Below are 14,225 nucleotides of genomic sequence, written 5' to 3' on the forward strand. Positions count from 1 at the left end.
CAGCTGTGATTATACTCTTGTAGGTGATAAGCTTCTGTCAGTATAGACTGCATCATTGCTACATCACGTGCATATACTGATCTTTACTAATGAAAGATAGGTTGGTCATAACAAACATACGTTTTAATATGAAATATCTTATTAACCAAGTGGGAGGGGCGTACAGGGAGAATCTCAGCTCTTGTTCTTGGTGGTACAGATCGAGCGCACAGAGGTTTCTATAAAAGAGACCGAGGGACTATATTCACCATGTACAGTCCCAAGCCAGTTTGATAGATAATAGATTTTTGTATGCAGTTTCGCTTCAAAACAAAGCCCAAGAGAAGGAAGTACTTTGAGGATAAAAGAAGCTTCTAAGGACGGGGACATGGGGGCGCCCTGAACACCGCATCAACGCAAGAAAATTTGACGAAATACAGTCACCACAATATAGTCAAGTAACAGTCTGGTCGAGTAACTTATTAATGAAAACGGCTTGGGATTGGCAACTAAAGCGTATCAATGTTTAAATACTCAATATTTTACCGTATTCTGTTATACATTAAACACATGGTACGTGCTTTTAACAAATAAGGACTGATGAATGAAGATATTAGGCTAAATTTAGTTCCGTAATTCCGGCAACAATTTTGTTCCACCGAACACAGAGGCTTAAAAACACAAAGATCGCACACAGTAGGGTTTACCGCAACACCGCAAGATGGGATTTTATTCACCGCAACACCACATAAAAAAGCAGTAGGTTGGACGGTTGGACGAGGGTCGGACCTACTTGACACAATGCATGAAGAATAAAAATTTGATTTAAATTTATCACTACATTGCAAAAAAGTTAGTTTTCTCAAAAGCATAATAATATATTTTATTAACTACGCGCGAGGGCCGTACTGGGCGAATATTGGCCGGACATGGAGGTCTTGACAGTACGGATCGAGCGCAGCGAGGTCCGTACAAAAAAGACCGAGGGCCAATATTCGCCCAGTACGGTCCCGAGCAAGCTTGGTTAATAAGAGATTTATTACACGACTGGAAACTTTGTTTAGTGAGAATTGCTACCTAGTAGATGTCGTGGAAAACAATGTGCGGCAAAACTCTTACGCGCGCTAAAGAAGTTATAATTCCTTCTGTGTAAGCCGGGTCATTTCATTTTCAAAGCAATAACTTGAAAACTCGGAAATTTTTTTTGCAAAAAACAAATCTTGCAAAAATCTTGCGCTAAATCGCCCGGGAATAAGCGCGGGATCATCCGGGACAAAACCCGATTCGATACTTAGAAAATATCGGCCCTCGCGGGACCGGAAATAAAGTAATCTGATTGGCTGATTTAAGTATTGGCCCTCGGACCGCCTTAGTCGTGTAATAAAAATACTTTACAGACACAGCAGAGTGGCTTGGTTCTAAAAATTATAAAAATACCTACATAATGAGTTTTACCACGCAAACTACGGTGTTTGGTCATATACCGCAACAATTCGATTTATGCACCCAGGGCGCTAATTACTCGGAGTGCTCTTGATAAGGATAGGCTCGATTCCAAATATTCGATGTCGTTTGTGACCCAGTCCAGCGCCGTCATGCAATATCTGTTTACAGATCGTCTGGTAATATTATATTCCGACAAGCAAACTGAAGGTTGCCTGTGGTGACATAATCGTCTTCAAACTTGCAAAAGTAAGCGAAACGCTCTCTGCGTTTCGGATGGCCCGAGTAAAAGCTGTTTTTAGCTTCTTGTTTACTTTTGGTAGCTCAACGCATGACGCTAATTGTTCGGATGAAAAAGGAGATAACACAATCTACTCGTCTAATTAGTCTTTTCTACGTCAATGTCCTGAATGTCACTGTCGCAACGAGGGCAATTATTGGAAATAGTCATGGGGGAGCGCTTTCTAGAAACGGGGGGGGGGGGGGGGGTTGGAAGGAATGCGCGAAATTAAATCATTACGGTTTATTTATTTTTTTAATTTTGTTCCTCTCTTCAACTGACAGACAAACCATTTCTGAGCCCGCGGTATGGCAAGTACTTTGTGAAAGGAAAACAATCCATATATGATCCAGGGTTGTTTTCAAGCTGAGGCTTTCGCACCAAGCACTAAATCCTTCTCTACCTAAAAAACGACAACAAAATAATATCAAAGGAAAATTAAAATACATTTTAAAAAAAAACATTATAGGACCACACAATGACGATAGTAAGCTCTCGAGTCCCTGCGAAATACCTTTTTAATTAAACACCCATTTTTATCCTGCATGCTCAGGGAGAAATGCAGCCGTTTGCTTCGTCTCTGAAAAAAATGTTCCACTGTTCTACGTGTGCATTGATTTGTCCAGTAATCTTTCCATTGCCCAAATGTCTCTTCGCGCTCTCGATATAAAATAATTCAATAGCTTGAGTAACTTAAATATTGAGGCCGGGTTTTTTTTGACGGGATTACCCGTATTTTTGCGGTTAGTTCCACTCCAGTGTGCTTGCAGTTAGTTTCACTTCAGCTCGCTTGCGGCTAGCTTTAATTTGTTGTTGAGGGCGAAACTATGTATCATGTATAGATTTATGTTTACAGCATATATAATTTAAAAATTTTCTCGCCGGTCAGTAAAGCTTCAACCTCGAAAACCCTACTCGAAATTCAACTCGAAAATCCAACACGAAAATCAAACTGCAAATCCAGCTCGAGATCTAGCTCGAGATCATAACTCGAAAGTTAGTCTGTCAACATCGTGCTATGTTATCTTGTTATCTCATCATCAAAACCTTTATTTACACACGATAGGGTTTAAAGCACAATGCTTGTGGGGTCGTGTATTAAACTAAATATTACAAAATAAGTTCTAAGTTCTAAGTTCTAAGTTCTACATGTAAAATCGCACATAATTGTGCAGTGAAAATAAACTTGTCAAGATAACTTACGTAGAATGAGTTAGTGGAATTGAATCCTCTTTCTTTAATCTTGGAAGAGACGATAATGTGTCTGTTATTTTTACTTCCCCACGAAGACGGAAACCGCGAGGAGGAAAACGATGCTTTTCAAACTGAAAAGACCTCTTTAACTCTCCCATCATTGATATCAGGTCCAGCGTCCGCCAGCGCTTGTTAAGAATCTCCAGCATCAAAGTCAAAAAGGCGTCACCTACGATCAGGGTAGTTATCGTTAGAGTTTCTGGCAGTTTGTCTTTTGCCCACATGAGACTGGATTCCCTATGAACAACAAACTTTACTTTGTCTGGTATTCCGGTCACCAGCTTCCCCAATACATCTTCCATTAACGTTGTCCACATTCTCTCTACGGTGTCAGGCATGTCCCACTCAAGGTCCAAGAATACAAAAACAGCAAATAATGAAAGGTTTCCTAAAGAAGAAGCGTCATAAAATACAGAACGTCAGTAGTACTACTACCACTACCACTACCACTATACTACTACTACTACTGCTGCTGCTGCTGCTGCTGCTGCTGCAAAACCGCTTCGGTACTGTTATGAGGGTCACCAATGACGCAAACGCTTTCATCTTAGTTTTTTCAGTAAAACGTTGCAGGCACACTCGGTTGACTTTTGAGCTAATCTGCAATTAGACCGTTTTCTTTTCTGCGGCGGGAGGACAGAGAAAAAAGACTTAGAGCAAGTACTAATATTCACCATTGTGAAACTGCACTTGTTTGCACTTGTTTTGCTTTCCACAAACGGCTAATAGCCCTGTGATCTGCCAGAACATTGTTTGAGCTGGACTCCACTTTAAAACTATTTTTTTTTTATTCAGCAAAAACTGTGTTCATTTTCATTCCTGCACAGCTGGCCAACAAAGTCGCCTGCCAGAAAGGGTAAAAATTTGCACAGCACGTGTTTCAGCGAAAAATTGGAAATGTACAGTATTACTACGAACTTGAATGGAATTTTTTGTCAATTGAATTTTATATTAAAAAACGCGAAACGCGAAACTTTGAGGGGAAAAAATTGAAATAGGAAAGCTGGAGCGATTGAAAGGTGCCCCTGGGGAAAAAGTCTTACCAAGCCAGTTCCGAACAGCTCTCTGAATACTTCCTCCTGATTGGGCAAAAAAGTTCTTTGTATTCCCTTTGTATTATTCTGCCCAATCGGCGGCCTGCAGTTCTGCAGTCCATCTCGTGTGTTCTTATACGAATTATATACAATATTTTCGCGGGAAGATAAAAAAATTTTCAGCAAGTGCCTCCCTAACACTTGCGTGCTATTTGCGAGCTTAAGCTTGCATGCTATGTGCGAATCGGGGAAATCGATGTTTACAGTTTTGTTCAAATATTTCATGGGAAAATCATTCGCTGCCTGAATCGAAACTTTTTGCCATCACGAGAAAATTTTCACGCAGAATCAGGCAGATGTGTCGAGCGGTCAACTACCTACGCGTGCAGAGCGTGCAGCAGAGATTCTTGATTTTCCGTGTTTTGAACGCGTAAACACAAAAGTTTATTTATTTTTTCTTAAGTCTTGAATTATTATAGCTTTTTTGACGCACTGAATCTCCAAAAAATCGTGAACTTTTTCTAAGTCTAACACTCTTTTGGGAAGTTAGCAAAACAAAGAAATGACTTGAACAAAGGTTGCAGTCTCAAAGGCCCTGAACAAAGAAATGTTGCCACCGATTGAGCAGAATAATACAAAGGGAAATAATGCAAAGAACTTTTCTGCCCAATCAGGAGGCAGTATTCAGAGAGCGGTTTGGAACTGGCCTGGTAAGACTCTTCTCCCAGGGGCACCTTTCAATCGCTCCAACTTTTCTATGCCGATTTTTTTCACGCAGTTTCGCGTTTCCCTCACCCCCACTCACTGCCCCTGGGTCTCCGAGGATGAGTTCAATGTCACCACAAACACTGCAAATATCATCTACAAGTCATTCATTATACCAGTACTTGACTACTGTGACACGGTGTGGAACTGCTGCGGGAAGGTCAATTCTGATCTCATAGAAAAACTGCACAGGAGGGCTGCACGACTGATCGTAAAACATCATTGCAGTGACGAGGCTCTAAAAAATCTTGCTTACGAGAAGATGGAGGCAAGACGCCAAAGACGTGTATATAATCTAGTTCGCAGGTGTATTTGTGGCAAAGTGCCCCACTTTTTTAAAAATTATTTTACTTTTATAGAGATGTGGCACTGAGACAAACAAGACAGGCTGATTTATTACATCTGCCTAAAGTACGGACAGAAGCCGCCAAAAAGTGTTTTTTTTATTATTCCGGTTGCCAAATTTATAACCCTTTTCAAAATAATATGTAATTTTTAAATCTTTCGATTTTATACACATGCAACATAATTTTAGCTTAAATCTTAGTACATGTATCCTTGTATATTTTAATATTTTTAACGTTCATTTTAGGTACACTCTTTTAGCGGCTTTTTATTTTTTTTTTTTTTTTACTAGGGCCTCTATTGATAACAGTTTTTATTGTAAAAGCTGATGGAGTCACACTATTAATTTGTTTGGAACACCGATCGCTACCGCAAAAAGATCTTTATTAGCGTTGGTCAAGTTTTGAAGTAAATTGTACAAAACACTTAAACAAAGGTAATGGAGGATATTTTCTTCTAATTATCACTAACCTTGATTGTGTATCCACCTGTCAATGACCGCTGATGCAGACAACTTTGCCTTCTCTATCTCCTTACGTACCTCCGGTTCTATCTTTTTTATCTCATCCTGCTTCATTCGCAAGTTAATAAGCTCCTCCAAATTTCTGCATTTAATTGTAGTTACTTCGCTCGTCGAGTTTAGATCTTTAAAAAAAGAATCAATGGTACCTTCTGTGCCACGATTCCTGTAACGAGCATCAATAATCAAAACACCAGCACTGCTATGATACGTTGTGGGACGCTCGGCGGTTTTCCTCAATTTTTCTATCTCGTGTAAAGGAAGAGCGATCCGCAGCGATATTGGGGAATGCGATTTCATTGGTTTCTCCAGCAAATCCACGAGATCATACAACTGTAATGCCTCAAATACTTCATTCATTAGCTTCACAGGAGTGTCCGGGAAGTAATCGACAAGATCAACCGATCTTAGCCTATAGGAATCTTTGATTCCAAAGGATTGATAAAAATATTTCCTAACAATTTCGTCAGCTTTTAGCCTTATTAACATTTCGTTGGTGACTTCTCTACTGAGATCCTTCAAGCAAAGTGTATAGATGTCATCTGAAAAAAAAAGAAAAAAAAGAAGATAATAATCGGTAAATATATACTATAGCTGTGTAATAACAAAAAGTACTAGGTTTTTAGGTTAACTTTCTTAAACTCGTGAAATTCCTGCCCTTTTATTTTAATACAGCCTGAAAAAAGGTACCCCTTTTGGACGTTGCCTTCCCGTCTAGTCTACCAGGGAGGCTCCCCCGGGTCCGTGCAGAAAGACCAAAGGCCAATATTCTCCCATTACGGACCCGAGCAAGCTTGGTTAATAAGACATTTATTACACGACTGAAAAAGATTTTTATAGATAATAGCGGAAAGCGGAAAGGATAAAAAGAACACGATTTTGAGGGAGGACTCACCGAGTCAGGTTTCGGTCGGAAAAGAATTCCCTAACGTTGTTTTACAAACCAACTGAAAAAACGATAGTTTTTTTATCAGAGTCAAGTTTATCATTTCACTTTTGTAAGCCATTACAACGCACGAAATCGCGTGGGACTTTTTGGGACAAAAGCTGCAACCTCCTCCCCAGGGTCTCTCTCCCCGCACCCTGGGAACGAGGTTGTAATAGCTGGTCAAATACTTAGAAAATACTGGACCGGTAATGAAGCAATCTGACTGGTTTATTTAACAATTAGACTACGAGCCCGAGTTTTCTATGAGCAAATAGTCAACGAGGCGCAGCCGAGTTGACTATCGCTCATAGAAAACGAGGGCGAGTAGTCTAATTGTTTTAGTAGAAACTCTAAAGGATTGCAGTCCAAAACCTACAATATTGTGCACTTTGAAGACAAAAATCAAGAAAATTTACCGCTTAAAGAGCTACTCGCGCGCGCGACTGTTTTCTATCGGCGAATAGAAATCAGTGGGAGAACCAATCAGATTCGCGGATTTCCAATAGAACACAGCTGAGTTTCTACTAAAAACAATTATTGGATGAGGTTTTTGTAGTCTTTTTGTGATATCCGGAATAATCAAGGTCAATGTAAGTGTTATCAGCCGAAACCGAAGGCTGAGACCGAATCTAATAATTGTTTTATTATACATTGTTTTCTGATAAAGAAAATAATGAAAAACGATTTCTACCTGTTTCAAAAATTGTGCTATTTCCGGCTGAATGCTTTTTACTCAAAGTATTTCGTAGTTCCTTCCCAATTTTTGTTAGTCATTTTGTGTTTTCTGAGACTTTATTGTCCAACAATTTTTTAAACTTAAGTCAAATTATTTCTCGGTTGAAAAAGCGAATCGACGAACTTGAATTTCCTTCGCCGCCAGATGCCTGACACATTGCTCTTAGAATTCATGCATTGCGCGTGCAACCTGCGCTGCGCGGATTCCCAGAATTAGCTGTAGGCTCTTAGCCAATGAGAAGACAGCGAGTTACTACAATGTATAATAATTATAGTTATTGACCTTCAGATTACTTCCGTCGTGTAATATGTAGAATATTGTCCAAATAACTTGTTGATAGTTACCAGAGATGTCTTCCATTCCAATATCAGATGGTGCACCATGTGTTCTTATCCCACTGTCACTTGTCTCTGTCGTCATACTCTGCGTCTCATCACGGATGTTCTGCAGGTAACTCTTAACAAACGCGTGTTTCTCGGGATCAACATATCTCGCTTCATCTCCAACAGATATTTCCGGGTCTCCCTTACTCCCTCTAATCTCCTCGTCTTTTGCCTTGCAATACAAATCTGAATCAGAATGTCTTCGATGTCGGCTCGTTCCAGGTCTTTCAAGCTTTTCAGTTCCTTGAGCTGTGACAGATAACGTGCATCAACAATGTAAAATATTTTAAGCAAATGAAAGATCATCGCAGTAATGTACTCAACTTAAGCAGTTGAGCAAAGCAAGCCTTCAAAAAATTCAGGCTTGAACGGGAATCGAACCCATGACCTCTGCGATAATAGTGCAGCGCTCTAACCAACTGAGCTATCAAGCCAACTGGGAGCTGGACACTTATGAGTTCGTAATATACCCGTGGGTGGAGAAGATATGAAATTCATATATTTGTACTGCGGATATACATTTTAAGCAGTTTGAGTGCATTACTGCGATGATCTTTCATTTGCTTAAAATGTATATCCACAGTACAAATATATGAATTTCATATATTCATTTCATAATGTAAAATATCGTAGCAAAACTAATCTCTTACTTTTCTTTATGGTTGTGTTGAGAGTTCTCATACCGCCACCACCCCGCTCCCCCACTCCCCCCCCCCCCCCCCAAAAAAAATGTCCTTCTCGAAAATCAAAAATTCCTGATGTGGGATTAAGAATTATTGTGTTTCCCAAGGCGGACAAGTTAACCGCAATTATTCCTGAACTGTCGCCGCTTACAATCCCTACCATTTACTTCCTCGTGCCAGCCCAATCTCCTCAGTGCATTTTTCGCTTCTGCAATCTCGGCCTTTAGCTTCTCGTTTTCCTCTGCTTTTAACTTGTTATTTGCAATCTCGGCTTTTAGCTTCTTGTTTTCCTCTTCTAAAGCTTGCAGTCTTTGGCTTTCGAATTTCAACTTGTTTTCTGCAATCTCGGCTGCTTTTAGCTTCTTATTTTCTTCTTCTAAAGCTTGCAGTCTTCCTTCAAGTCTTTCTTCTTCTTTGATATCAGACACTGAAAGAAATTAAATAAAAAGTTGACCGTGTATGCTCATCTTGACCTTGGTTAAAGATAAACGAAAAATAATTATTGTCACAAGGTCTGAAAAATTTTGTAACGAAGCTGTCGACTGTATCGTACAGTCTTCATCAGCGATTAAAGTGAGCTCAAGTTGTCACGTGAATGCAAATTGTTTAATCACGTGACAACAGGTGGTCAAAAATGGCGGGAAGATCATAGACCCCGTCTCTGTTCGACGTTGGGCGTTAACGCCTGATATGAATCAGGCCTCTTTGATTTTTCTTTTTACATCAACGGACTTTTTATCTAGAATCTTAACTCCTTCCCAGTCGATCTCGTGATTAGCCTGAGACTGGTGTTCTAGGATTGCAGATGTTGTTTGTTTCTGATGCTCACCCACTGCGATTTGCAGTAGCTTGTAAAAAAATATTATAGCCAGAATTTCAACTCGGGCGTTTCCTTAATTTCTTTTTTAACTTGCGGCTGACTTGCGGCCTCGATACTTTGCGAGAAGAGTAAGAAAAAGAGTAAAATACAAGAAGCTGTTGAACTAACCTGGGTACTTTAAGAAATATTCGCGACAAGCCCTGTACTCCTCCTCCAGAATGGTTGTGGAAAGTTTAACCTCGACGAGGCCAAGTTCCTTCAGTAGCTCCCCCGTTACAAGAAATGTCTGCGCCATTTCATTCAGGTGGCCTGTACAGTACTCGACCCACAATTTGTCGAGTATTTCAAGTGAGCTACATTCCACTGTGATTATCAAGCTCCCTGAGTTGGTGTCCACAATCAGCACTTTTCGTACCTTCTCCAAATAATGTACAAAGCCATTTAAGTCCTCTGGTTTAGATGGGTCAATGGTCTTCAAGTACTTGATTGCAGCCAAATTCAAAACCTGTTGGGAACTGGGAAGGGCGCCTAGATAACTTGCTCCGCCCAATGAACCTCCTGTGGCTTCTGCCTGTAGTTGAATCTCTGCTTGGGGTTCCTGTGGGGCTGCAACCAACTCTGAAGATCCACCAAGTGGACCAGGTCCTGAGATGGCTTCGCAATCGATCCGCAATCGCAGTCGAGCTGCTGAAAAAAAAAACGCATTTTGAATTAGATTCAGAAGTAAGCCTAACGGGGCCGATCCCACACATCATCTGTTACACCATTTATCACTGATCTAATGAAATCACAAGTAACAAAATAAAAGACGAATAAAAGAGCTCAAATGTGGTTTTTGCAACTGTAAATAATTTTTCCTACTGATAGAATCAAGTGGTGTCCCACAAAACAGGTCGTGAAATCCTGCCCTCTTGTAACGCAAGCCGAATTAAATGAACCTAGTTCACATAACCTTTTTTCTTCGCTCCGGAAGAAATGACTAAGTAACAGTTAAAAATGGCAATTAAAGGTCAAAAGACAAGTAATTTTTACTGACCTCCAGCTGATTGAGGGTTACGATCTGAGGAGCTAAGCCGGTCTACAGATTGATGAAGCTCTCCAAGCTGATTTCCAATTTCTTGGGCTTCTTCTCGAACTGCTGTCTCTAGGACATGTGTTGACCCTTGAACTCTTGTCTCCAACCGTTCTAACCCATCTTGGACTTCTTTAGTTGACTGTAGTTCTTCCTTCAACTGTTCCTTTATGTCTTGGGCTTCTTCTCGAACTGCTGTCTCTAAACCTTCTTGGACTTCTTTAGTTGCTTCCTCCTGGGCCCTCTTCAAACTTGTCTCCATACGTTCCATCCTTTCCTGGGTTGTGACTTTCAGTTCCTCTATGGATTTCTTTACTTCCATATCGTTTGTATACCATGCGTGGAGTTCCTGTATATTTCTTTCATCCTCTGCTGTAAGGGGATCCTTTAGAAAGTTGTCAATGGCCTCCTGCCATTCATGCTTCTCTGCAAGGCTTATTTGCGCCGCAAGTCTTATCAGAGCGTCACTGATTTCTTGCCAGAGCTGTGGGAACTCATCATCTGTTATCTCCATGTTTTGGCTCACGTGACCATACACTGCGTTGCGGTAATATTTAATTCTGGCCAGATCTGCAGCTAAACTGTGGTCTGTGCTTGCTGGTGGGGTATCCCAGCCCGTGGAAGGAGGGATCAGGTTACATATTGTCCTCAGTAACCTGAAGAGCAATGTCACATCTAAGTCCTCTGACTTGCCGTACACCCCTGGGGAAGGGTATAGACAGTCCCACTGTGGCTTGGTGAGCTTTGCTGCTTTGAGTTGTTTCTCTGTTGCTGGATTCTTTAGTATTGCAGGAAGATTGCTTGGTGGACATATCTGATCAAATATCTCCTTCAGTAGCGTAGTGCCTCCACTTATTAACAGTCGTGCCAGACGTTGAAAATTTGTTTTTCCAGTTGTTGAACGAAGCACTTCATCTGGGTCTGGGGCGGTGGCCATTTAATAAGTCAGACTGCTGGGAAAAGATGAAAACACTTGAGCTTGGTACATAGGAATGGATAAATGGACCTTTGGCAACAATTAGTCACATGACCTACTTTCCAGAGACACAAAACCGACCCACTTTGGATAAATGTTCTTTTTTTTAACCAGGAATACAAAGAGCGTATCGAAAAAAAGCTACCATGCCTATTTTTAGGCTTACATGTATATCTCAAAAGGGGGTATTTTGTGGCTGTTTGAAATAAGAAGAATTTGTATGGGAAGAGCAGAATTTAAAACTACCATAAAATCTCTCCATTACAGTAAACTGGCATGAATTTTGCCGTTATGGATAATTTTTTCCCAGTGTTTGTATTTTGTACAGCTGTATAGAATTGTTGTCCTCTTGAAGGGAATGATTATAATAAAATTATTTGAATGCAAGGGCTTCTCACTTCCATAAAAAAAACGTCTCAATTGATTATTCTCAAGAGTTCAAACTGTCATAAAATTTCACTATTATACATCAGACTGGTCTGAAAATTGGTCATTGGGCTAGTTAAAACATGTTCTTTCGAGTTTTGAAGTTCTCTAGTGAGCACCAGTTAATTGGTCACGAGATCAATTGTTGCCAGAAAAACCTATTTGCTTACAATAATTTACATCGCATTTTGCTAGCTGGTCATTTGATCATTATGACGCCTCTGAAAATACTGTCAAACCTGTGACAAGAGTCGCAGCACGAACAAAGTACGTTATGGGTGGGTGGATACATTATTTAAAGTTGTAGCAACTGTAATACCCTCAAGTGGAAGAACATCACAAAAGGCTCCCAACAATATTCTACAAATCACCAGCTGTTGCACTGGAATGCAAATTTATTCATGTATCAATGAAATACTTCAATGCAAAAGACTATTTTCACAGCATTGCTACAAGCAAACAGCCCAACCTTGTTCCCAATGTCTCTCTTCCTCCTACCCTCTGGAGCAAGAGAGAGAGAGAGAGAGGTTTCTTGCTCCAAGGCGGAGGAAGAATGAGACCCTGGGAATGAGGTTGCAAAAAACCATGGCCAAGGAAGCAGGGTTGTCATTTCAAAGATGCCTATATGTGACTCTTAGCTTAGTCATAACTTTCAACAGATGTTTCAAAATAGAGCAATTTTCATGGCTTTTTTTAAAAAAAAAATCAAGTCAAGTCAAGTAGGATTCAAAGCAAATATAGCTCACAAAACAAAATAGTCACCTGGAAAGTACGATAGGTGAAAGAGAAAACTTATATGTAATCAATTCTCTGAGTTTAATGAACAGCAGATGATCTTTCAACCAGCATTTGAACAAGACAATTTACTAAAGTGCTTGTGTCTTAAAATTGTAACACTTTAATATCACATGCTGTTAATCATGCGAGCTTTTATTAGCAAAAAAAGTAGTTTAACTTTAACGTTCTTAAATTGTTATTAGCAAAAACCAGTTACATTACATGAACTTTCTCGTTTTAAGCTTCCTGAGGCTTCTTGTATTGGATGACCATTAGGGTTACAATTTTGAGTTTCAATCAAGATAATACCAGGGGATTCATAAGTTTTGAAGTAGGAAGGCACAAAAAAGGAAAGTAAGCAGGCAGAAAGGAGCATTTGAGGTGAATTTTGTTATGTTCAATTTGAAAGTAGCCAGGTACATACTGACTCTTGATTATCCAGGGGTACTGGTACCCAGGTCTCACGTTCGAATGACAACCCTGTAATATTTATGAATTATTCACCAAAGTGGACGTGAATAGTGGTGGATATTTAAACCTTGCTGCTTTGTGGCTCGGTAAATACCCACCACTATTCAACCTCATAACTTCACCGACACTGTGGTAAATATAATTGTTTTAGTAATGTATAGACCACAGAAGTTGAATGACTAGTGGACCAAAACATTACTTTTGCATGGTAACCATGAATATTACTTTAGCAACAGGGGAAGCCATTGGTTGTAGCTCTTCAGCTGCTTGGAGGTGAATAGCAAGTACTTTATACTAGCTAATCACCTCCGAGTTTACCAATCAAAGTGCATGAACAGCACTATTCACTTGTGTGGTATCAGTGTACTACAAATAAATTCATGTATGGTTACAAATGTTGTTCAGAACGACAAACATGAAAATCATCATGACATGTTAAGAACATACCAGTGGGGAAATTTGAGAATGCAGTTTAATTGTTTTAAACTAGTTTTTTGAAAGTGCTAAATACATTGTGCAGTGATTTAACTTTACAGCTTTTGGCCTTCAAGAATACTGCACTCTATATATTCCAAGCATGTTCAACCCTCCCAAGTATTTGTCAGGCATTTGAGAGGTTCCTGGTTCTCAGGGTGGGACAAATGCCTGGCTCAGAAAGGACTGCCTGGGATGGGGCATTTGTCAAATAAAAAGACAATAGAGTGATAAATTTACATATTAGAACTTAAACAAATGCAAGCCCCCAGGTCATATGTACATGTAATCTTAAGTAGCAGGCAAACTTGAATTTACAATGCTTTTTTTCATGCCCCTGAATGAGGCTGTGCATAATCCTATTAATTAGTTTTTTTTCTGATATTGCCTATAGAAATGACATTTCCCAGCTTCTAGATGTTTTGATATGACCACTAGCAGCTAGCTTGCTAGCTGGCTACATGCAGGCCTGACACCATGCAGTCTTATTTTGCATTAAAAGGGCATGCAGATGCATATTACTACTCTAAGATTTGACCCGTTAGATAATTATCTATCTCATTTCCACTACCCTCCCGCAATTCATATCCATCTTCCACATGCAAGAAGATTGCAAACTATATGGTCAGTGAACAATGGATGAGAAACCACTGTCATAATTAATGCGCAGTTTAATCATTGAGAGATATGGATTAGAAACTTTTGAAAAGTTTATATTCAGTCCCCGTCGGTAGACAATTGTTCCCACATATATAATTAACAATTATCCTGCGAAATCACGCGGGATATCGCCTGATACTTAGCCGACGTTGGCTAAAATCAGATGATATTCCGCAAGATTGCGCAGGATAATTGTTTT

General features: G+C 39.9%; 3 protein-coding genes and 1 non-coding gene across 5 annotated transcripts in view; all 4 read right to left on the bottom strand.

Annotated features, from left to right (window-relative positions):
• LOC144630680 (uncharacterized) overlaps positions 1-14,225 on the bottom strand; it is a 109,688-nt gene that overhangs the window by 42,001 nt on the left and 53,462 nt on the right. Inside the window, exons 8-9 of one of the 2 annotated variants that reach the window (XR_013566603.1) lie at positions 1,840-2,101; positions 1,370-1,793 (exon numbers count right to left, since the gene is read on the bottom strand). The gene's annotated coding sequence lies outside the window, so the exon portion shown is untranslated. Of the gene's footprint in view, positions 1-1,369; positions 2,102-14,225 lie in introns of both variants that reach the window. The other variant, XR_013566602.1, reaches the window with a different exon arrangement.
• LOC144630685 (uncharacterized) overlaps positions 1-14,225 on the bottom strand; it is an 81,591-nt gene that overhangs the window by 42,001 nt on the left and 25,365 nt on the right. The gene's annotated exons all lie outside the window — the stretch shown is intronic.
• Positions 2,902-14,225, bottom strand: part of LOC144630939 (uncharacterized) — a 64,349-nt gene continuing 53,025 nt past the window's right edge. The window contains exons 2-7 of the mRNA XM_078489296.1: positions 10,207-11,192; positions 9,339-9,857; positions 8,511-8,777; positions 7,629-7,916; positions 5,572-6,162; positions 2,902-3,344 (exon numbers count right to left, since the gene is read on the bottom strand). Coding sequence (XP_078345422.1) covers positions 2,902-3,344; positions 5,572-6,162; positions 7,629-7,916; positions 8,511-8,777; positions 9,339-9,857; positions 10,207-11,179 — 3,081 coding nt within the window. The 5' untranslated portion in view covers positions 11,180-11,192. The remainder of the gene's footprint in view (positions 3,345-5,571; positions 6,163-7,628; positions 7,917-8,510; positions 8,778-9,338; positions 9,858-10,206; positions 11,193-14,225) is intronic.
• On the bottom strand, positions 8,028-8,101 carry Trnan-auu (transfer RNA asparagine (anticodon AUU)). Its single transcript has one exon. It is a non-coding gene; the product is annotated as a tRNA-Asn (tRNA).

This window comes from Oculina patagonica, chromosome 11 (genome assembly GCF_052425735.1).
Source record: "Oculina patagonica isolate OP01 chromosome 11, crgOcupat, whole genome shotgun sequence".
Taxonomy (NCBI): domain Eukaryota; kingdom Metazoa; phylum Cnidaria; class Anthozoa; order Scleractinia; family Oculinidae; genus Oculina; species Oculina patagonica.